Genomic DNA, 22,418 nt, shown 5'->3' on the forward strand with positions numbered 1-22,418 from the left:
CCTCAGACTCCTGGAGGAGATACGTGGGGAGGGTACCCTGACTCTGAGCATTTATGTGACTTTCAGAAAGCTCAGTTTCTCTGGGCCTCAGTTTCCCCATCTGTAAACAGGGTGAGGTTAGAGCCACTCCAGAGTGTAGGAATGTAACTGAATGAACTAAGAGAGCAGAAGGATACCTTACATGAAGTCCCCAATCCCCAGGAGGGTGGTCAGAACAGGGGACCCCAGGGGAGTGGGCGGGGAATGCTCCCAAAGAAGGTACGCACACTGGAGTATTCCTCATCCAGGTGTCTATTGTTATCTTCCAAAATGTAGTCAGGGTAGCCGATCTGTTCCCGGATATTCATGGCCTGAGCAGAGGAAGGACTTCAGTCACCCACCACGGGAGTCCCCCAGCCCCACGTGCTGCCTCTGTTCCCTGGGGATAACAGGCAAGCTCCCCTCCACCAGCTTGCAGAGCCAAACCAGTAAATACTTCTCCATGCCCCTCCATGCTTAGGAGTCTAGTGACTGGTTTACCACTGGCCCCAGAGGAACTTGGATAGGTCCTAGCCTCAGACCACAGAGCCCCCTTCTGTTTCCTGGGGATTACCCAAGCGTGGCACCTATCCCAGCTTCCCTCCCACTAGGGTTGGTCCTTCAGCAAGGGGTCTTGACTGCAGGAGCTCTCCCCGGGGACATCACTCTGACTGTGGCTTGCCTACCTTTTCCTGGGCCTTCTTCTTGGATTCCTCATCCATCCAGTTCAGCTCATCCAGGTTATCCACAAACACGGACCTTACCTTCTCAATCAGCTCTCTGACCTGGGGGAATGTGTATCCTCATGTCCTACAGGGCATGATTCGTGCTCCAGGCTTTGTCTACGACACCTTTTAGGAGGAGGCCAGTGCCGCCCTGGCCCTGACCTCCTGGGGGAGTGTGACATTAATGTGGGTGACCATTCTGGCTCAGGGTTGTAGCCTCACCAGCTTTTTGGAAGCTTGCTTATACTAGGCTCAAAATCCATACAGCCTGTGCCTTTCCCAGGGGCCTCGCAGGGTCCAGAGCTGGAGCTCAGGGCCAGAAGCACTTGGGGTGGGATTTGTTTCCCTTGGTCTTCCTCTGATCTTTGTGGGCAGTGGCATTAACACATGAGTCATCGACTTCAGGGAGAGAATAGGGGTTGAACCGGCCGTGCATAGGAGTCACCGGGTGGGGTGGAGATGATGGGAACTGGTATTCCTGCCAGGTGGCTGACCCAGGGTAAGCCTGAGAGCTGTCCGTTTGGATACGCACCGTGCTCTTGCTGTCCTTGGAGAAGGCCCGCTTGATGTAGAGGGAGCCCACGGCACTCTCCATGTTGCTGTTGACATAGCTGACACACTCCCGCCAGCGCACCTCCTCCACGGTTGTGCCGTACAGCGCCTGTGTGTGTTTCTTTATTCACTCACTCGTTCAACCACTCACCCTTTCCCATATGCTAATATCTAACTTTCCCAGGTCAGGTATGGGACCCTGAGCTGATGAGGCATGGGCTTCAGGGAACCCAGAGCAGGACATGGGATGACCAAGACCAGATGCTGACCCTGGACATGAGAAGGCCATAGTGCTATTTCGAAAGGACTTGTCTTTACTCTGGAAGGGCCAGGGCCCCACTCGGACTCTGCTCTCACCTCCTGGACACCGTGGTATGCGTGGACTTTTTCCAAAGCTTAGGGCTAGCATTGACCCTGGAGCAAACACTTGGAAACATGCACAGCTTTGGCTACCAGCTCTCTAGATTCTGGTTCCCCACCCCACCCCCCGTTGTAGTGGCTGAAGGATTCCCTTCCTCTCTGTCCCCAGAGATGCTGAAGCATAAGGTGTGTTCCCTTCAGACTTGGTCCCTGAGCTCAAGTCAGGCCATAGAGAACTCTGCATCCTGCATCTCCTTCTTGAATTGTGGGTGTCCTGCCCATAAGGAGGCCTGTGGCTGTTTCTCTTCTCCAGCCTCTTGCCTTTCTAGTCTCTCTTCTGGCTGTTTACTCTTGGATTTCCTGACCTAATCTCTTCATGACTTCTACAGAGCAACTCCCTAGACTTCCCGGTCCCTCTTCTGGCCACGCTTGCTTTTGACAGCCCAGGCTTCTGCTTTGTTGGCTGCTGGCCGTCGACTGCCCCAGTAGGGCAGGGTCCTTGTCTACCAGGTTTCTGTCTCAGACCCAAGGGATGACAGTGCATGACCCTCAGCTTCATGGGCTGAAATGGACCCTAGAGGGCTTGCCTGGGCAGGAGCTTCATCTCTAGGATGCCCTCACCTTGCGGTAGTCCACCCGGGCTTCTTTGAATCTCTGGCTCAGGCTGCCGATGCGATCTAGTATCAGACGCCACACCAGGTAGTTCTGCATGGTCCTAGAGGAAGCCCAGGTTAAATAAGATAGGTGAATGGCTGTCTGCCAAGGGAGGGAGGGGACATGGGTTAGCCAGCAGGTTCCACACCACGCATGGTTCTCCATTCTCCAAGAGTTAACTTGCTTATCCCTCATGCTTTACAGAACACTCATTAGCAGGGTGAGGCACTGTGGTCACCAAAATTGAACCTCTGTGTTCCTCCTGCCGGAGGAAAAGTGCCTGATGTCTGGGTTCTTCTCCCGGAAGCAGGAACTGTATGTGTGTGTGCGTGCTTGTGTGCATGTGTATATATGTATGTGTATGTGTGTATTTGTGTGTGCGCGCATGCGTGTGCTTGTGTGCATGTGTGTGTGTGTGCACGCATGTATGTGTGCGTGTGTATGTGTGTGTCCGCATGTGTGTACGTGTATGTGTATGTATGTATGTGCATGTGTGCATGTGTGCGTATATGTGTGTGTGTGCGCACGCGTGTGCACATATGTATGTGTGTATGTGTGCGTGCGTGTATGTATGTGCATGTGTGTGCATGAGTGTGTGTATGTATGCGTGTGTATGTATGTGTGTGTATGTATGTGTATGTGTGTGTGTGTTGTGGGCCAGGGACAAAGATGCTGGGGCCCTGTGGAACTTCCCCTGCGCTCACTGTGCTGAGTAGATATCAATGATCTCCTCAAGATTCTCCAGGTAGGGGATGCCATAGACCACCACCTCCTCATCCGGGAGCAGCTCGACTTGGACAGAAGACAGCACGTTTTGTATGAAGAGAGTCCAGTTGAACCCCTGTGGAGAGGTAGGGGAGGAAGAAAGGGGCGGGCGGCCCATGCATCTAGGAGACCCAGGTCCCACTGAAGAACGTCTGGGAAACGGGAGAAAGGACTGTCAGTAGGAATCAGGACCAAGGGTGACTGACATTTCTCCAGAGGCTGTGAAACTGTCAAGAGTCTATGCATAATATTTGAAAAATTTGAAAAGTTAAGTGTAGTTGGTGGGGAAATGCCGAGCAAGAGTGACTTAGCAAAAACGACCCAAGTAAAAATATGATAGTCTTACATATACACTATGTAAGCAGGATATTTATCTTTGTTTAAACATTTTTTTAAGTGCTCATGCTGAGAACTGAACCCAGGAGGGCAGGGCTCCATTACTGAACTCCCCCAGTCCTGTGGTCACCATTACTCTTAGTAAATATTCCACAGTGCTGAGCTTAATGGTGTAGCTTTAACTACTTTGGAAAAAATGTTTTGAGACATGTTCTCTAGTCAGGCTGGTCTAGAACTGTTCTTGAGAACTTACTGTGTGCGTTTGTTTGTTTGTTTGTTTGTTTGTTTGTTTTTTCAAGACAGGACTTCCTGTGTGTCCCTGGCTGTCCTGGAACTCAGAGCTCCACCTGCTTTTCCCTCCTGAGTGCTGGGATTAAAGGCCTGCACCACTATGCCTGGCTTGAATTTATTGCTTAACTGAAGATTTATTTGATTTTTCCTATGTGTGTATAGTGTGGTTGCGTATCTGTAAGTGTCTGTGGGTGTCTGTGGAAATAAGAAGAGAACATTGGATCCCTGGAGCTGGAGCCACCATGTGGTTGCTGGGAATTGAACTCAGGACCTTTGGAAGAGCAGTCAGTGCTCTTATCCACTGAGTCATCTCTCCAGCCCCCTACTGGGATTTTTTTTTTTTTTTTCACTGTGCTCATTTAAAGGTACTTTCTACCTGAGCGCCAGCCATAATACCCCATTAGAGCCAGGAGCAGCTTTCCAGGGAGTGAGTACCCAGATGGGTGGGGCTGGGCCAGTGAGTGGGTGCCTGGGTCTCACCTTCAGACCAAACCTGTCCTGCAGCTCCATCAGATCCATTCGGTGGTACAGGGCGGTGACATCATGCCTTTTCTCCTGGGGGACTGTGGCCTGTGTAGGGATCAGGGGTCACACAGTGTGGTGCTCAGCACCTAGCCTGACCCCCCCCCCCCCCAGCACGGCCCTGCCTCACGTTGGCCAGATGTGTCTCCAGGTTCAGCACCTGTGCCATCTCTTCCCGCACCATGGCATTCTCCTTGGGCAGGTTCAGGTCTTTCCGTAACATAGTGGCCACTGACGTCATGAACTGCAGGTAGGCTTCCCGTACCTGGGATAAAAAGGACAGTGGATGCAGCTGGGTGGCTTTAGCCACCTGGGCCACCATGGAGCACTCTGTGGGGTGTGGGTGTGGGCGGGGTGTGACACATGGAGCAGCCCCTGGAAGCTTGTTCTTGTGGCTTCCCCAACAGGCTCCAGCACAGATAGCACAGAAGGGAGCATGGGGACTGTCCACACCTGATCCCCCTCGAGGGACAAGCCTGCATGATAGCCTTTGTGTTCTGTGGTCTGGGCCTACTTCCCAAACTTGGTATGGAGCCACATGCCCTGGCTATGCCAGCCAGCCAGCTCAGGATCAAAACTGTGGTCCCTGTTCATTTTCACCAGATGACCCATGCCCAGGCCTCTGTGGGTGAGGACAGTTTTTCAGAGATGCACAGTGCCAGACTGGCCTCTGCTGAAGCTCAGTGAGTTCTGAGGCTGCCCCAGTCATGGTTCGGCCATGGGTGGGGGTACTGCCTCTTTAAGATGGTTGTCTGCATCCTTCTTCATTCACGCCCACTCTTGCAGGGGCTTCCTTCACTCTAGCTGAAGCTGCAGACCACCCCTCCACTAGGGCTTAGCTCTGCCAGCTGCTAGGTTGGTGGCCACACACTCAAGCCTTTGAGATGTTCCAGGTCCCAATTGTCTGTATCCTGCGACCTTCTCCCAGCCCCCTTCTTTGACCACACCACACTTCCTCTTGGTCCCAACCACCTGTCAGGTCCCGGTGGCTTGACGCCCACCAGCACTTCAGCCCTGCAGTGTGGGTCACTCCTGCCTCCTGTCCATCCCTGCTGTGTTCCTGGACAGATATCCTTGCTGTCCCTGCCTTCTTTCTGTCCCTCCAAGTTCTTTCTTCCACCATGGTCTACTTAATAGTTGACTTCTCTCCACAGATGCAGGGGCTGACTCCACATAGCAGGCTCGTGGCCTCTGCCACCCTAGGCTGAGTTCTGGGCCTCCCAGACACTGGACGTCATTCTGCATGGGAGGGTCGAGTTAAATGGGTTGCCCGTGGCTTGAGAGATGGCTCAGCGGTTAAGAGCACTGACTGCTCTTTCAGAGGTCCTGACTTCAATTCCCAGCAACCACGTGGTGGCTCACAACCATCTGTAATGGGATCCAATGCCCTCTTCTGGTGTGTCTGAAGACAGCTACAGTATGTGCACATAAATAAATAAGTAGTAAGTAAATAAATCTTTTAAAAAATGGATTGCCTGTCTGGACAAGCTCACTCACCTCAGGACTGACATAAGTGTGGAAATTGGGTGTCCATGTTTTTGTCCCCAGCACTCAGTGCCTGGCCACATGCCCACAAGTGTTTACAGAGGCTAGCTTGGGAAGCAAGGCTAGTGGACAAACGGGAGTGCTGAGCCCTGGTAGGCCCAAGCCATGTGACACGTGCATACCTGTATCTGAGTCCTCAAGGCTCCCTGCTTACCTTGTGGCTGTCCTCCTTGAAATAGTACTCCCGAGATGGCATGCCCAAGGTGGGCTGGTCTATCTGGAAACACACAGAGGGTGTGACTCCTGGCAGTGTGGGGGGATCCCCGCAGCCTGGCTGAGGTGGGCAGAAGTCTTCACCCCCAAGACTGTGCCTGGTAGAACACAGGCTCCCTGTGGAAGGCAGATGCTTCCAAACCCAAGCCTTTCCCTCACACACAGAAAGGTGGGTTGCAAGGTTGGGACTTGCAAGGAGGTCAGAGAGGGGCTGAATGGGGCATAGGTCCCCCACAAGGAGGACTCACATCACTCAGCCTACCTAAAGTATGCTTCTCTGACCTTCCTTCTACGGCTCCTGCAGGCTTCCTGCCCAGGTGCCAAAACCCTCACAATGGGTAAGAGACAGGCCAAATGGCTAAGCACAGGGCCAGTCTCTGCTTGCACAACTCACATTGCAGACTAGGCTGTGGGCAGGGAACACATGCACTGAGCTCACAGATCTATCTCCCCAGCCACCATCCTGGTGTCTCTCCCTGCCTGCTGACCCTGTTCCCCACCCTGACTCCCCGAGGGAACTGCATACGTAGATGACGTGCTGGCTGGAGTTCTGGTCGTCATTCCAGATGAAGAGGTCAATGAGGACCCGTTTGTTGAACTGCGAGTTCAACACAGCCAACTGCCGCTCCAGCTCCCACTTGGGGCCTGAGGAGTTAGCACCCATGCTGGAGACCAGCTGGCCCATCTCCAGACAGGGAACTGCCGCCTAAGCACAAAGCATTCTGGGGGTTTAGGGAACCCTGCCTGGCTCAGATACTAAACTCACTGTGGGACTTTGGGGACTGAGGGAATGTTCTCCAAGTGGTCCTTAGGGAAATAGGTTCTGAGGGAATCACCATGTGCGGGTGGGAGATGCCGTCTAAGGGATGAACGGAGGGATATGAAGACAGGTGTCTAGAACACCAGGAGGGATGCCCCTCTGCAGAGCTTCAGGGAACCAGCGGCAGTAAGCACCTGTCTCAGCTGCCCTCCCCACTTCCCCCAGTGTGGATCCTAAGCCAGCTTTTGGGACCCTAAATTGGCTCTGGAAGAAATGGGCCCGTGGTTAGCTTGTGGGTAGCTTGGGGTTGAGTGGACCTTTCCCTGAAGTCTGCACACAGGCCTCTGCTTACCCACAGTCTCGTTCCACTTGTCCATGGCCACAGGCCAACCTCCTACTATGTTTAAGACGTTCAGCAGGGGCTCGGAGTCTCTCTTCTCTATCACACCTGGGAAGGGGAGGCATGTGTGCTTACTCAGACTCTGCTGGCTCAGGCAGACACAAGCCAAGAGCATGCCCTCTCTGTAGGCTCAGCTTTAACCCCAATGTTGCTGGTGAAGTACACACTTCCCTGGGGTCAAGGAGGTTGGGTACTTGGTAGCTGGCAGCTGGTGAGCAAGGCTAGGAAACCAGCTGTGGCTAGGAGGGAGGCCCAGGGGCAAAAGGTTACACAGGGCCACTGAAGCACAATGGCAGTCTAGAGACTTGGGCTAAAGGAGGGTCCCTGTAAGGAAGTGCTTTTCTGACAGTAAACTTGGGAGAACTCCAGGCAAAGACTAAGCCGATAGGGTGCATCCAGAAGTCACCACAGATGCAGAGGAGGACTCTCAGATGACAGAAGCCACACTTCAGAGCTGGCAATAAGAAGGGGCTAATGTCCATGTCAAGGCATGTGGCAGAGGCTGAGGGGACTCAGGGTTGGGACAAAGGTTTGACAGAAAAGGAGGAGCCACATGGCTCTCCCGATGGAGGGTACTAGCCTCAAGATGCCGTGGGTGGGAGACAAGAGGTGAGGCCTCCCACGGGGGCTGGGTGATGGCATATCTGGCTTTCTGTTTCAGCTTAATTTGGAAGTAGGGACAAAATTAGAGAAACGGGTAGTCCTGGCTGCTTTGGCCAAACGGAGCAGGGTTCTGTAGCTGATGGACCAGTACTGCGGTTAGTGGGCTAGAAGCAGAGGAGCGGGCTCAGGGTCCCGCCATCTGCTTTGGGAACCCAGACTCTTGAGCTGGAAATCCAGTAAAGGTAAGAATCCAGAGGGATTTTTCTGTGTCTGGTATGTATTGGTCACATAATTTGGGGAGCCCCCGACAAGATAAGATAGCCCTGGACAGGCCCAGGTAAGGGTTTCAATATAGGTGACTTCATAAAATCATGGCCCCACTGACTCCCATTGGCAGTACACTGGACTCAACCTCAAACCTCTAGGAGATGCCCAGGGGAAACAGCTGGGCCCAACCCCACTGTTCAGAAATGATGACCTTGGGCAGTGTAAGCACAGGCTGGGGCTTCCAAGCCTAATGAGCCAGGCCGGGCGAGGCACAGTGTACCCTGCATGGTGCCCACTCCCTCCTCATGGTGTTCAGTGTATGCTGTGATTCTGGAGCTGACTGGGCCCTGGCGGGGGATGACTCTACTCACTCTGGTTCATGCAGGAGCGGTACAGTGTCTTGGCCTTCTCCACAGCTGGGCGGTGCTGGACACTGGAATCCTCCAGTACCCCTGTGGGCAGAGGAGAAAGCTGAACAGAGGTTGAGGTGACTGTTGAGGGCCCAGGTCAACAACTCATGTCTCCTGTAACCCTTGGTCTCTTCTGGCCCTAGGTAAGCATCCCAGGGTCCCCGCTGACAGGCAAGGGGCTTCATCAGGCTGAGCAGAGACACTACTGTGACAACTCAGTTCAACTCCTAAGCAGTGATTTCTCCACTGGTCCTGCTAACCAAGATGTTTTGCAGGAACCCACCCAAGGCTCAATGCCACCTCCCTGCCCTCTGGTGGTGGCCACTCTTCACCTTTGAGGATGACCTCCAGCTCATCCCGAAGGATGTCAAAGACGCTGTATCGGGAGTTGGTCTCGGGGATCACGTGGTGTCGAAGCCAGCCTCCGCAAGCATACTGGTAGAAGTTTTCGCAGGGGTTTCTCGATTGGTCCATGTTCTGGAGGATTCTGGCAGCTGTTTATTCCAAGGGGGTGGTGGGGGGAGGGGAGACTGAATTGTGGACACCTCAACACTGTCTTTGAGTCTGAGAGACAGTGGCACCCCTTTGGGGATGGTTTGTTTGAGATTTATACCAGCAATCAGTTTACTGGCAGCTACTGATCTGCTCTCGAGTAAGTTAGTCACTTTCCCCGAGCCACAGGGAGTCTAGAAACATGGGAGGAACTGCCCAAGTGGCTTCAAGGGCCAGGGCTGCCACTAATAAACCACAGGACCTTGACCCCTCCTGTCGTCTCCCACCTGAGGACCTGATATTGGAATATGGTTCTTGCTTTGAAAAAAGGCCTCAGCTGGTGACCTTGCCCTCTAAACTGGTACCAGGCTCCCAGATGTCTCCATAGCCCTTCTGCCTCTTGTAGTCTCAGTGGCTTCTCATTCCATGTCCTTGAGAATTTTTACTTATCAGATGGGATAGCCGTTTCCCAGAATCTGGTGTCTGTTGGTGACAGGGGCCTGCGCTTATGTGAACAGCACTTTGCCTGGGGACCCCTAGAATCCTGCCCAGCTGTTTATCTCGGCCTCATGCAGCTGGAGATTTCATAGAAAGCGTCACTGTGGGACTCCAGGATCCAACCCAGATAAAACCAAATTCTGTTTGTCTCTGTAGGCTTTTTTCCCGTTTCACCTCCCCACAAAATCTTGTCTGTTTCTGCCTCCTGCAGAGGGCTGTCCATAGCATCCAATTTTAAGACAAAAAAATCTCAGCTTGGCTTCAGGCAGACCCTGAATAGCCTTGTGGCCACCCCAGGGAAGGAGCTCACCTGCTATCACGCAGCCTGGGGTGGTGCAGATGTCACTTTTCTGTGATGACTCTCTGAGGGCTGCAGGAACAGAAGAAGCATGAGGTATGCAGAGTCGGAGGGTACGTAAGTACATAGGCTTGGGTGGGCGTGGCACAGGCCTGGGTGAGGCACACGCTGGGTGGGCGTGGCAGGGTATAGCAGGGGCGGGCCTCTATTTGTCCCCACCCTCCTTCGACACCTCCAGGATAGGTTTGAAGCATGGCCTTGCTGCCGCGACCGGGGATCCCCTTTAAATTCTCTGCCTCCGTGGACCCCTACCGTGGCCCAGGACCCTCAGGGCTTGAGGCTGCTCTTGCCCTGCTACCTTGCTGTCCCACCAGCTCTAAGGTGCTATACCATCCCATCCTATTCTTACCCTGTGGTTAGTACATCCATAGGTGGTATCAAGCCAGCCTCATGGGTGGTACCCAGCTGTCCAGACATCCTACATACAGCAACCACTGGCGACTGGTGTCAGTATCCTCTCTTCCCCATCCTTCCTGTGCTCCCTGCCCATCCACATGAACCCACCCATGGCAGGTCCAGATGCTAAGCCCACCTCCTCAGGGCTGCCTGGCAGGGAAGGTAAAGGCTACCTCGTTTTACAAACGTCCTGTCATTCCGGGAGAAGTGCAGCAGGTTAGTTAAGAAGGGCAGCTGTTTCCCTGGGGAGAAACACAGTGCTCAGCCCCTCAGTCCACCTCAGAGCCTCGGGAATCATTGCATGTCAGCGCTCAGGGCTATGGTGTTCACCACACAGGAGGGAACAGAGGCAGGGGGACTGTGTCTACTCATCCTCTTCTCTTCCTCCTAGTCCTCCCCCTCCTCACACTTCCTGCTAGGCTTGAGTGGGAGAGGGGACAGTTCCCCCTAGCTTGCCATTCCTACTTTCCTGTCCTTCCTGAAGTACCCAGGCTCTGTCTGTCTTCCTGGGATGTGCCTACAGAAGGCTGCTCTTGCAGCCCTACCACAGGAATAAGTAGGTTAATTTAGGAAAATTGGGTCCTTGCAGGCAGGGGGCTTCCCTAGTGGCAACCCCCTAACTTCTGTATTCTCACTGCCTGCTGAAGGTTCAAGGCTAACCAACCCCCCCCCCCCTGACCCTGTCCTGCCACTACATGTAAGGAGAGACACTGATTAGCATGGGAGTCTTCAGGACCTGGAAGGGGGTTTGGGAGAGAGCGAGAGTAGAAAGCATGCTAATAAGAAATGAGAACAAGACTGAGCTGGATGTTACATCAAGGAGTAGCCAGCTCATGTCAGCTGCCTGGAGTAGGTGAGAGTTGGAGGAGCAGCCAGCTCCCACCAGCTCATGTCAGCTCTGTGTGTAGCAGATAAGAATGAAGTAATAGGCAGTGACGTAATGCTAGACTCCCCCCCTCGTAGCTAATAAAAGCAGAGGCTCACAGCAGACAAGCAGAGACCTTGATGCTGGGACAGTGAAGACCAATGTGCTGTCTGGCTCTCCAACCAGAGGACAACCGACTGCTGCCCTGGCTGCATTGAGATAAAAGGATCCAGAGGAAGGAGCCTTGTCTGTGAGCCCCTCTGGTATTTGCTTCTGAGTTAGGTACCCCATGCGTGTGTTGTGAACTGCTGCTTATCTGTAATGAGTAAACCTTGAGATCAAAGTATCCGGACTCTGTCTCTCCTTCCCAGCTTTAAGCTGGATGTGACACAAGACAGCAAGTCGAGCCTGGACATCTTCAGACCTGGTGTGTGGTACTGAAATTCCCCACAGTCAGACACACAGACCTGTGGGGAGGAGGGAATACAGTTGAATATGGGGGGCTCCTGGTACAGTTAGGGTAGACAGTGCTGCCAACAGTGGCTGCTCCTTAGGGCTAGGCAATGTGGAAGGCCATTCGCTCCACACACAAGGATGTTACAAACCAGACCTGACTCAGCTACGATAACAATGTGGACTCTGCCCTTGAGCAGCCTACCCCTTCACTCCAGTTTTGTGGGGCTACTGAGGGAAATATTTCAGGGGGAAATCTGAGCTCCAGGGACAAGAAAGTTGACCCTTTAGATCTGCAGTGAAAGTGGAGGGGGGTCAAGGGGGAAGAGGGGGTGGGTAGGATCCTTGGGCTCCTGTTGCTCTATATGGGTGTGGCCATTTCAAGAACAGATCCTGAGGGTGAGACACTGGACCTTAGACCTCACAGAGTCGGTCACAGGGAGAGAATTTGTGACCAGGAGAAAAAAGTATCTGCAGACTCAGCACCCACACCTCAACAGGGTGCACAGACCTCTGAAGCTACCTCTGGAGAGATTAGAACACAAAGAAGGTGTAGACACAGAAGCACAAAAGAACCCTCCTCTTTCCACAGAAGACTAGCCAGGACAGAGCACAGGAAGGGAGGCCGTGCTGCAAGGCAGGTCACATGTATGTTTCCACCTGCAGTGTTCTGGGTGCACATGTGAAGAATCGGGGTCCCGGGGAGCCTGATGCAGAGGACGCATGCTCTGTCCTGTGATGCTCACTCACATAGCCTTCAGGGAGTTTGTGGTGATGCTCACAGGTACAGGAGAGCAGGAGAACAGAGAGCCTCCTACTTCTAGCACCCCCTTCCTAGACCCCCCGTGAAGTGGATAAATATTGTTGACAATCAGGAAAGAACCTCAGGGGTCAGGTTGTACCTCGGTTGGTAGACTGCTCGCCTAGTGTGTGCACTAAGCCCTGGGTTTCATTCCCAGCATCACATAAACCATATCTGGCACAGAGGATGTAGAGGCAGGAGAATTAGGAATTTAAGGCCACCCTTAGCTATATAGTGAATTTGAGGCAAGATACCTGGGCTACATGAAACCGTGTCTCAACTCCCCCCACCCCAAACCTTGCTAGGAATGGCAACATATACCCCTAATTCTAGCACTTGGGAGGCAGAGGCAGGTGGATCTATAAGTTTCAGGCCAACCAGAGCTACATAGTGGGGCCTCATCTAAAAACAAACAAACCAAACATATATAAACAAACAAACAACAAAACATCAAACTATCAAACCCTAACCAAGACAAATTGATTTTTTTTTATCTTGATTGCTTATTTAAGCAAATCAAGAGGGAACCCCAAATGGTCAAGAGGAGTGGACTGGGGTGAGTCCAGTACTAGCACTGTGTAACGTCTGAGGTCACTAAGTTAAAGAGTTTTCCAGAAGAGGTGGAAAGGTCACAGATATGCCATGGACTTCACTGGACAAGTGGAAGCCACAGGAAAGACTTGGATGCAGATGAAATACGGGAAGTGAGGTCATTAGAGATACCCAGGACTGGCCAGGAGATAGACATGGGAGGATCAGAAGTTCAAGGTCAGCCTTTTCTACATAGCCAGTTTAAGGATACACGAGACACCATCTAAAAAAAAAAAAAAAAAAAAAAAATTGAGGAAGCCGTGTGACCTGTGACATAAAGGCACAGCAGCCACTGAACCTCACAAAAGAAGCACCAGTTAGTGAAGCCAGTTAGCAAGACTCTCCAAACTCTACAAAATATGAAGGGAAAGGAAGAAAATGAAGAGAGGGAACAGCCGCTGAGCCACTGAGCCAAGCATGGTGGTCCGAGTGTTCAGGAAGCAAAGATGGAAGACTGAAGCCCAGGGGTGGCCTGGGCCAGCGAGAGAGACCTGAGCTCAGGAAGAAACAAGACAAGAAGCAGCCCTGGAGCTAAAACCACAGGACATGAATGACTACAGTGGATGTGATTCCTGGAAGGGCCAAGTTCCTTTGGCACCCTCTGGTGCTTGTTCAGATAACTTCTATAGTACGTCAACTCCCAAAAATAGCCCCGAGGGTTAGGAGGCTCAGTGGTCAAGCATGTGCCATGCAAATGTGGGGACCTGAGTTTGGATCCCCAGTACCCAAGTAAAGGCCAGTAGGCATGGTGGCCTCCACCTATAAACCCAGTGCTTTGTAAGTGGAGACATGGAGTCTCTGGAGCAAGCTGGCCACTTAGACTAACTGAATCGGTAAGCTCTGGGTTCAAGTGAGAGACTGCCTCACCCACAACATAGAGAATTATCGAAGACACTCAGTGCCAATCTCGGGCCTACATACACACACACACACACACACACACACACTTTTTCTCTCTCACACACACATACACACACACTCACACACACACACACACACACACTCTCTCCCTCTCTCTCACACACACACACATACACACACACACTCACACACACACTCACACACACACACTCTCTCCCTCTCTCAGACACACACACTCTCTCTGTCACACACAATATACACACCTGTACACATGTGTACCTACACATATGCAAACATATATATCTGTGTGTATGCACACGTGTGCCACACACACACACATAATAGTCTTTGCAATCCCTCTGAAAGTTTGTTTTCTTAAAATTTTGTTCTTCAAAACATTCAAAACTCCTCAACTCGACAATATCTTAATTTTATAAAATTTATTTAGCTGTGAGCTGCTATGTAGTTGCTGGGGTTTGAACCTGGTTCCTCTGGAAGAGTGACCAAGTGCCCCTAAACCACTGAACTATCTTCTCCAGCCCCCAATAATACCTTAACTTAAATGACTTAAGGTCTTCCTTTCTCAGCCTCTCTCTGAGGAAAAACACTACAGAGAGTCTGTGAAGACCGCCCAGTCAGAGAGCTCCTTGGTGAACAAGTGCACTCCAGCTTCAGTGACAAACCCTTTTTCATAAAATAATGTGGAGTGACAGGAGAGAGAGATGGCTCGGGGGTTAAAAGCAGGTACTGCTCTTACAGCAGATCAAAGTCCAGTTCCCAACTCTGGGATTCTTGATGCTCTTTTCTTGCCTCAGACGGAAAATGCACTGTGTGCACATGTCTGTCTCTACACAAACATATGTGTGTGCAAAGAACATGTGTAATACATCTTTACAAGACAAAGTGGAGAGTGATAGAGGACACTGTCACATTGATCTCTAGCCTCCACACCTGCATACACACTGCATGTGTGCACACACACATACACACATATACCACAGACACACCACACACAAATATACATCTCACAGATACATATCACACACACATCACACACAGACACACATCACACACAGACACACATCACAGACACACAACAGACATCACATACATCACACACAGACACACATCACAGACACACATCACACACAGACACACATCACACACTCACATCACACACAAACATCACATACACAGCTCACACAGGCCATACAGACACATATCACACACTCACATCACACACAAACATCACATACACAGCTCACACATGCCACACAGACACATATCACACACTCACATCACACACAAACATCACATACACAGCTCACACACGCCACACAGACACACATCACAGACATATATGACACACACAACATACAGACACACATCACATACACATCAAACACATATCACACACACACATCACACACACACACAGATATACATCACACACATCACACACAGACACATATAACATACACATTACACATCACACAGACACACATCACACACATACAGACACATCACACACATACATATCACACACACATCACAGACACACATCAAACACACGTAACACATACAGACACAACAGACATCAAACACAGATATCACACAGACACACACATTTCACACAGACACACAACAGACATCTCACACACAGACACAACAGACATCACACACATTACACACAGACACAGACACACAACAGACATCACACACACAGACATCACACAGACACACAATAGACATTTCACACACAGACATCACACAGACACACAACAGACATTTCACACACAGACACAACAGACATCACACACATCACACAGACACACAACAGACATCTCACACACAGACACAACAGACATCACATACACATCACACACAGACACACATCTCACACAAACACACAGGCGTGCATTATACACATACCACATACAAATCACACACTCACACATCACACACACACATCATACATGAGAAAGAGAGAGACAGAGAGAGAGAGCTCAGTGATGGGGATAACCCACACTCCCCTGAGGCTGAGTAACCTGGGCGGGGCTGGGAGGCAGATGTGGCAGTGGCTGTGGTGTGGCCAAGGGAATGGATCCTGACAGTCAACAGGAAGCTCTCCCAAATGGTCACATCTGGAGACTGTGAGACTCCCCCGGATGGAAACAAACACATTCTCAGAGGGAAACCTTCCCCACTTACATCATTCAGGAGGCCAAAGACAAAGGCCACGGGGATGCAAATTTATGTTTATGCACCATGGTACCTGAGTACTTTCATGTGTCTCTTCCCTCCAGGAGAGGAACATGGCCAGCTAGGTCTCTGCGCCTGGATGAGGGTCCCCTGACACAGAGATGCTCAACCTGAGTCTGGCTCAGATCAGCTTGACCTCAGCCAAGGACAGACAGTAGGTAACTGTTGTTTTGAGCACTTGGGTCTTTTGTTTTTTTGTTTTTTGTTTGTTTGTTTGGTTTGGTTTTTCGAGACAGGGTTTCTCTGTGTAGCCCTGGCTATCCTGGAACTAACTCTGTAGACCAGGCTGGCCTCGAACTCAGAAATCCGCCTGCCTCTGCCTCCCAAGTGCTGGGATTAAAGGCGTGCGCCACCACTGCCCGGCTTGGCTCTTTTATAGGTATCTACATGACACAGAACATAATATACTATTTGAATTACTTAAAGAAGTGAAATAGCTAAAAGTGACAAGTTAAAACTCAATTTGAAAAAGAATCAGCTGTAAATGCTAAAAATGAGACCATATGGGACATGAGGTGTCCAATGGGCTTGCTATGCAAGCCTGGCAACCTTTTGTGAAAAGAATTGACTCCCAAAAGTTGTTCTTGCACTAGGTGGGTGTATAACTGCACTCACATATGCCTGTCTCTCTCTGTCCCTGTCTGTCTATCTCCTCTCTGTCTCCCTCTCTCTGTTTCCCTCTCTGTGCCTCCATCTCTCTGTCTCCCTCTGTTTCTGTCTCTTTCTTTCTCCCCCTGTCTCTGTCTTTTTCCCCTCTCTCTCTCTGTCTTTCTCCCTCTGTCTCTGTCTCCCTCTATCTCCCTGTCTCTCTCTTTCGCACACACACACCCATACATTTTCACCCACATACAAATAACAAGTGCACTCAGACATTTTTTTTTTTAAGAAAAGCATGTAGTTGTTGAACTTTATAAACAATTGTAGACCCAGAATGGATGGAGTCAACTAAGGATTTACAGCAGATCAATTCCAGGTGGGCATCAGCGAGGCGTCTGAAGACAGACTTAGTGCTAGAATGATACTCTATGGGAATTTACCAGGAACGCAGGCCAAAGCCAGGGACAGAAACGATCACAGAAAAAATGAACACCAGAAAGGGCAAGACAGAGAAAAGGTGAGTGTATAAGCAACTAGAATTTTCTTTCACTAATGTATATATTTCTTGTTTGTGTATGGGGAACCGATACATGCACATGTGTGTGGGGGTCGGACTGAGGTCAGTCTTGGTTCTTGGTATTGCTTCTCAGCATGTGGAGGTCAGAGGTCAGCCTTCTCAGGCACGATCTACCTTATCTTTTTTTTTTTTTTTTTTTTTTTTTGGTTTTTCGAGACAGGGTTTCTCTGTGTAGCCCTGGCTGTCCTGGAACTCACTCTGTAGACCAGGCTGGCCTCGAACTCAGAAATCCACCTGCCTCTGCCTCCCAAGTGCTGGGATTCAAGGTGTGTGCCACCACTGCCCGGCTCCCACCTTATCTTTTGAGATGGGATTTCTCACTGGCAGGCTGCTCAGCAGATATGTTAGGCTGGCTACAGGGACCCCTCTCCCTCCTTAATGCTGGGCTTTTTAATGAATGCACCGCCATGCCTGGCTTTCCTCTATGGATTCTGGGGAGTGAACTCAGGCCTTTGCTTGCACAGCAAACACTTTACTGACTGAGCTCTCTCCACAGCCCTGTTAGCAGAATTCTGTGTGTGTATGTATGTGTGCATGTGTGTGATTCAATACAAGCAGTAAAGTTATTTTCACATCCGCACATGCTGGCGATTTACAACAGATTGCTTCTGGGTGGGCACTGAGAGGTGTCTGATCACCAGAAAGGCCTGAAGTGCTTGTAGCACTGTAGATTTGGAATTCCTGTTCTGGAAGATTCCCTAGCCCTACCGACCCTGTTTAAGTGCTGAAGCGCTAACCCCCAGCATGTTTGTGTGTGCATGTGTGCGTTTGTGTGTGTGTGCGCGCGCGAGTGTGTGTTAGAGTTGTTATAAGGTGAGGAAGTTATTATAACATGGTATAATTAAAAGAAACGCGGTAGAAACCAAATACATGACAGCAATACTGTGTGAACAGGATCTGTGTGTGTGTGTGTGTGTGTGTGTGTGTGTGTGTGTGTGTGTGTGTAAAACGCTGACCTGCCACTCGGGAAGCAGCTTGATCACACTTCATCTGCACATAGGAAGCATGGAAAGAGAGCCGGAAGTGGAGCCGAGCTATAAAGCCCACCCCCCAGTGACGTGCTTCCGTCAGCAAGGCTCCACCTCCTACAGATTCCATAACCTTTTCAACAGCGCCACCAGGCGGAGACCAAGTGATCGAACACGGGATCCCACACCAGGCATTTTATGTTCAAAGAAAGCCCCACAATGACCAACCTGATATTCAAGCTGCCCCATAACTAATAAACTGTTTTAGAGGTACTGGTTGAAAACTGATGTGGAGGCGTACCCCTGTAATCCCGGCGCTTGTTAGGTAGGGACAAAAAGATCAGAAGTTCAGGGTCATCCTTGACTATACAGTAAGTTGGAGGCTAGCCTGGGCTACATGAGATCCTCCCTCCTTTCTCTCTCTCTCTCTCTCTCTCTCTCTCTCTCTCTCTCTCTCTCTCTCTCTCTCTCTCTCTCTCTGTCACACACACACACGTCATGTGTAGGCGCGAGGCACGGGCACACACATCAAATACACAAAAGGCATAGACTGCTTTTTAAAAATGCTAAAGACGAGCTTTGCATAACAATCACTAGACAGAAAAAGGACCTGTCAAGCGCGTTATGAAATGATGAAATCCAGACAATAGCAAAGAAAGAAAATCTAACTCGGAGCTTTTCATAATTCAGGAGTTTTTTTTTAAAAAATGGAGAGACCAGGGGCTGGAGAGATGGCTCAATGGCTGAAAGCACTCTCTGCTTTTGCAGAGGACCTGAGTCCAGGTCCCAGCACCCACATGACTGTTCAGTCACTTGCAACTCTAGTTTCCAGAGTTGACCCCTGAGGGTACTTACACTCACATGCACACACATCCCTCTATATATGTGCAGTGCTAGGTAGGGACAAAAAGATCAGAAGTTCAGGGTCATCCTTGACTATATAGTAAGTTGGAGGCTAGCCTGGGCTACATGAGATCCTCTAAGTATTTTTAAATACAGCATAAAATATATAAACGACAAGGGTGGGTGTAAGCAAAAGCTTTGGAGACATCTGTATTGGGATGTGTAAGCTTGGTGTCTCACAAAGCACTTTACCTTCATACAGGATGGAATGCCAACGATCAGGGCCAGTGGCAAGACTGACTTCTTGTTACTAAATGTGATAACGACCAGCGCGGTGGCCATTTTTCTAAGCATTCCTGTTGCATTAAGTTTTCAAACCCTCGTGCAAGCCTCTAATGCATGCACTCCTGTCAATTCTGTTTTGCAGGCCAGGAAACTGAAGCACAGAGATATCATGGAGGTTGTCGGAGGTCACACAGCAGAGACAGGAGCTGGAATAGCTGGGCACTGGTGTACATACCACCTCAGGCCCTTCCTGTCCTCACTGAGTAACAGGGCGAAAAGTCCAGAGATGAGCTGCAGATTTCAATGACACAGCTCAGGCCCAGGCTGGTGACATCTTCCTGCAAAGAGGGCTGCTGGCACGCTCAACCTCACCTACACAGCTTTGCTGCCTGGCCAGGAAAGAAGCATAGGGACAAACAACTGGGCGAGGCAGCGTGCCACTAAAACTTTATTTACAAAAACAAGCAGAGGCTGTGGTCAGCCAACCTGGACAATGAATATGGTTGCTTGTGAACAAAATTCCGGATGACCATGAGTGTAGGCACAGTATCCAGCTATTTATGAAAATACTTGATGTTCAGAGCCTGCCAGATGGCTCAAGGACAAAGACACTTGCTCAGAAAGACTGGGATCTGAGACTTTTAGGAGGAGCTAAGGTGGGAGGAGTAAGGGGAGGAAGAGGAAAAGGAAGAGGAGGAGCGAGAGAGGGCAGAGATGTAGGAGGATGGAGAACCATGCAGGTATGGAGAGCAGTCGCGGGTAGCAACTTATATTTAGGTTAGATAACTAAGAAACAACTCTAATTGTATGGGCATATTGTTATTGAGCATTACTAATATATAAAGCCTTTGATTAATCTTTAAGCATTAGAGTCTCATTTTCCTACCAGGCCCACGTGGATGGCAGGATGGTCTGGGCAATGCCAAGCCTTGCAGAGACAGCGTGGAAGATTGGCAGAGCCATTTCCCATGCTGGCATCTCTTAGGTGGAAGAGCTGGTGTTTCTGGCTGGCTGTTTCTAGCTGCAGCACGCGCACGTGGCCTTTGGCCATGGAACATGGCAGCTGAGCTAGGCAGACTGCCACAGCTTAGATAGTCGGCTTGACCAGTGGCCGTTTTAAAAATATCTCCTTCAACAGAGACTGATCCTCAGAATCCTCATAAAGGTGGAAGGATTCAAGCAACTCCAAAAGGTAGTCTCTGACCTCCATATCATGCCACTGCATACCATACCACAAAGCACACAAAATAAAATAGGATTTGGGGGGGGGTACAATTTGCTTATAATTCTAACCTAGCAAATAATTAAAAGAAAAAATCAGCAACTACCAAAAGGATAAAGAACAAATTTCAAGCAAATTGAGGGGGGAAATAGCTCAGATTGAACAAAGGCAAGAAAAGACTGAAGATGCATCAGAGACAATTATGGTAGACAAAAGGCAGATTCTGGAGATCCAGGGAATGCAAAATAAAGAAATTCCTCCCAGTAAGAGACAAACTCAAATCCCAGCCTTGCATGGCTGCAGGAGAAACGTTGGAGCAGTACACAGACCACTTCAGATAAAAGAGCTGAAGTACTCATATTTAATTCTCTGGACCCGGGCAGAGGGTAGTGCACACGCCTTTAATCCCAGCACTTAGTAGGCAGAGGCAGGTAGATCTCTGAGTTAGAGGCCAGCCTGGTCTACAGAGTTCCAGGACAGCCAGGGGTATACAGAGAAACCCTGTCTCGAAAAACCAAGTCAAACCAAACCAAAAACAATAAACACAATAACAACAACAACAATTCTCTGGCCTCATGTGGTAGCAGAAAAAACTGACCCTACAAATTGTCCTCTGACCTTCATGTGTGTGTGTGTGTGTGTGTGTGTGTCTGTCTGTCTGTCATGACATGCTCGTGTGTGTGTGTGTGTGTGTGTGCACGTGTGTTGTAGTTGTGTTTATCTGTGCATCATTTGCACTTCTGGCCTGTGGATGTAGGCCAAAAGAGGGTTTCAGATCCCCTAGAATCAGACTTGCACACAGTTGTGAGCTGCTATGTGGGTGCTGGGAATCAAACCTAGGTCTTCTGGAAGAGCAGCCAGTGCTCTTAACTACTGAGTCACCTCTCCAACCCCTTATGGCTGAATTTACGTTCATTCACTAGTCTTAAAACTGTTGACAAATTAGTTCTTGATCCCACTCCAGGAAACTGACAAATCTCTGGTGCAAGGTTTCCAGAGACACTCCTTTGAACAACTGGAAAACCAAGTGGTAAAATCTGGGGCTGGAGAGATGGCTCAGCCGTTAGGAGCACTGAGCCATGAGTTCAATTCCCAGCAGCCACATGGTGGCTCACAACCATCTGTAATGGGATCCAAGGCCCTCTTCTGGTGTGTCTGAAGACGGTGACAATGTACTCAAATACATTAAAAAAAAAAAGAATAAATAAATATTTAGGAGAGAGAGAGAGAGAGAGAGAGAGAGTCAGCTTTCTTTAAAAAATACTTTATCTGAGTTGCCAAATATCAGTGGATTGTACATTATAAATGTATAATCCTACCTTATAGTTTTTATAATTATTATAATTGCATTCGACTTATTTTTTTTTTAAAAAAAGCCTCTTATTGGACTGAAAAGGGGAATTGTGGAGAGATCATCTTGTGTATTGTATGATGCATCACCTGTCAATTACAAAGTATGGCCTATGGCTTAGGCGGGAAATAGAGGTGGGACATTGGGAAGAGAAAAAATTCCGGGAGAGAGGAAGCAGGGAGAGGAGCCCAAAAAGATGTAAGGAGAGGGACACATGGTACCTGAGCACAGGTAGCTAGCCACGTGACAAAATGTAGGTTAAAATAAATGGGTTATCTCTAGCTATGATCTAGTCAGAGTAGAGCCTAGCTCTATGGCCAAGGTATTTGTAAAAATAATTTGAGTCTGGGTCTTATTTCTGGGAGCCTGGGGCTGAGAGGCAGAACCTGGGCCTAACTTTGAGTTCACAGGAACCTATAGACTCTCAGCAGGTTGGGTCTGGCATGGCCCACAAGTACGTCTGGCCTATTTTACACTTTTTTTTTTTTTTTTTTAAATTGACTAAGACTTACTTGGCCTAGGCTAGTGAGATGGACAGCATTATTAACTAGATAGAGTCACCCGGGACAAAGGCCT

General features: G+C 49.8%; 1 protein-coding gene and 1 long non-coding RNA gene across 4 annotated transcripts in view; one reads left to right on the forward strand and one right to left on the reverse strand.

Annotated features, from left to right (window-relative positions):
- Window positions 1–22,418, reverse strand: part of Mmel1 (membrane metalloendopeptidase like 1) — a 30,414-nt gene that overhangs the window by 3,774 nt on the left and 4,222 nt on the right. For 2 of the 3 annotated variants that reach the window (XM_034502981.3, XM_076933611.1), the window contains 14 exons: window positions 10,339–10,407; window positions 9,722–9,781; window positions 8,754–8,915; window positions 8,383–8,463; window positions 7,094–7,189; window positions 6,508–6,626; window positions 5,923–5,985; window positions 4,354–4,488; window positions 4,182–4,271; window positions 3,014–3,150; window positions 2,277–2,370; window positions 1,276–1,404; window positions 705–803; window positions 267–350 (listed from right to left, as the gene is read on the reverse strand). In XM_034502981.3, the coding sequence (XP_034358872.1) occupies window positions 267–350; window positions 705–803; window positions 1,276–1,404; window positions 2,277–2,370; window positions 3,014–3,150; window positions 4,182–4,271; window positions 4,354–4,488; window positions 5,923–5,985; window positions 6,508–6,626; window positions 7,094–7,189; window positions 8,383–8,463; window positions 8,754–8,915; window positions 9,722–9,781; window positions 10,339–10,407 (1,418 nt within the window). The remainder of the gene's footprint in view (window positions 1–266; window positions 351–704; window positions 804–1,275; window positions 1,405–2,276; window positions 2,371–3,013; window positions 3,151–4,181; window positions 4,272–4,353; window positions 4,489–5,922; window positions 5,986–6,507; window positions 6,627–7,093; window positions 7,190–8,382; window positions 8,464–8,753; window positions 8,916–9,721; window positions 9,782–10,338; window positions 10,408–22,418) is intronic. The other variant, XM_076933610.1, reaches the window with a different exon arrangement.
- Window positions 15,834–21,054, forward strand: LOC143442258 (uncharacterized). The gene is made up of 2 exons (XR_013110283.1): window positions 15,834–16,157; window positions 19,412–21,054. It is a non-coding gene; the product is annotated as an uncharacterized LOC143442258 (long non-coding RNA).

The sequence above is a fragment of the Arvicanthis niloticus genome, chromosome 5, assembly GCF_011762505.2.
Source record: "Arvicanthis niloticus isolate mArvNil1 chromosome 5, mArvNil1.pat.X, whole genome shotgun sequence".
NCBI classification, from domain to species: domain Eukaryota; kingdom Metazoa; phylum Chordata; class Mammalia; order Rodentia; family Muridae; genus Arvicanthis; species Arvicanthis niloticus.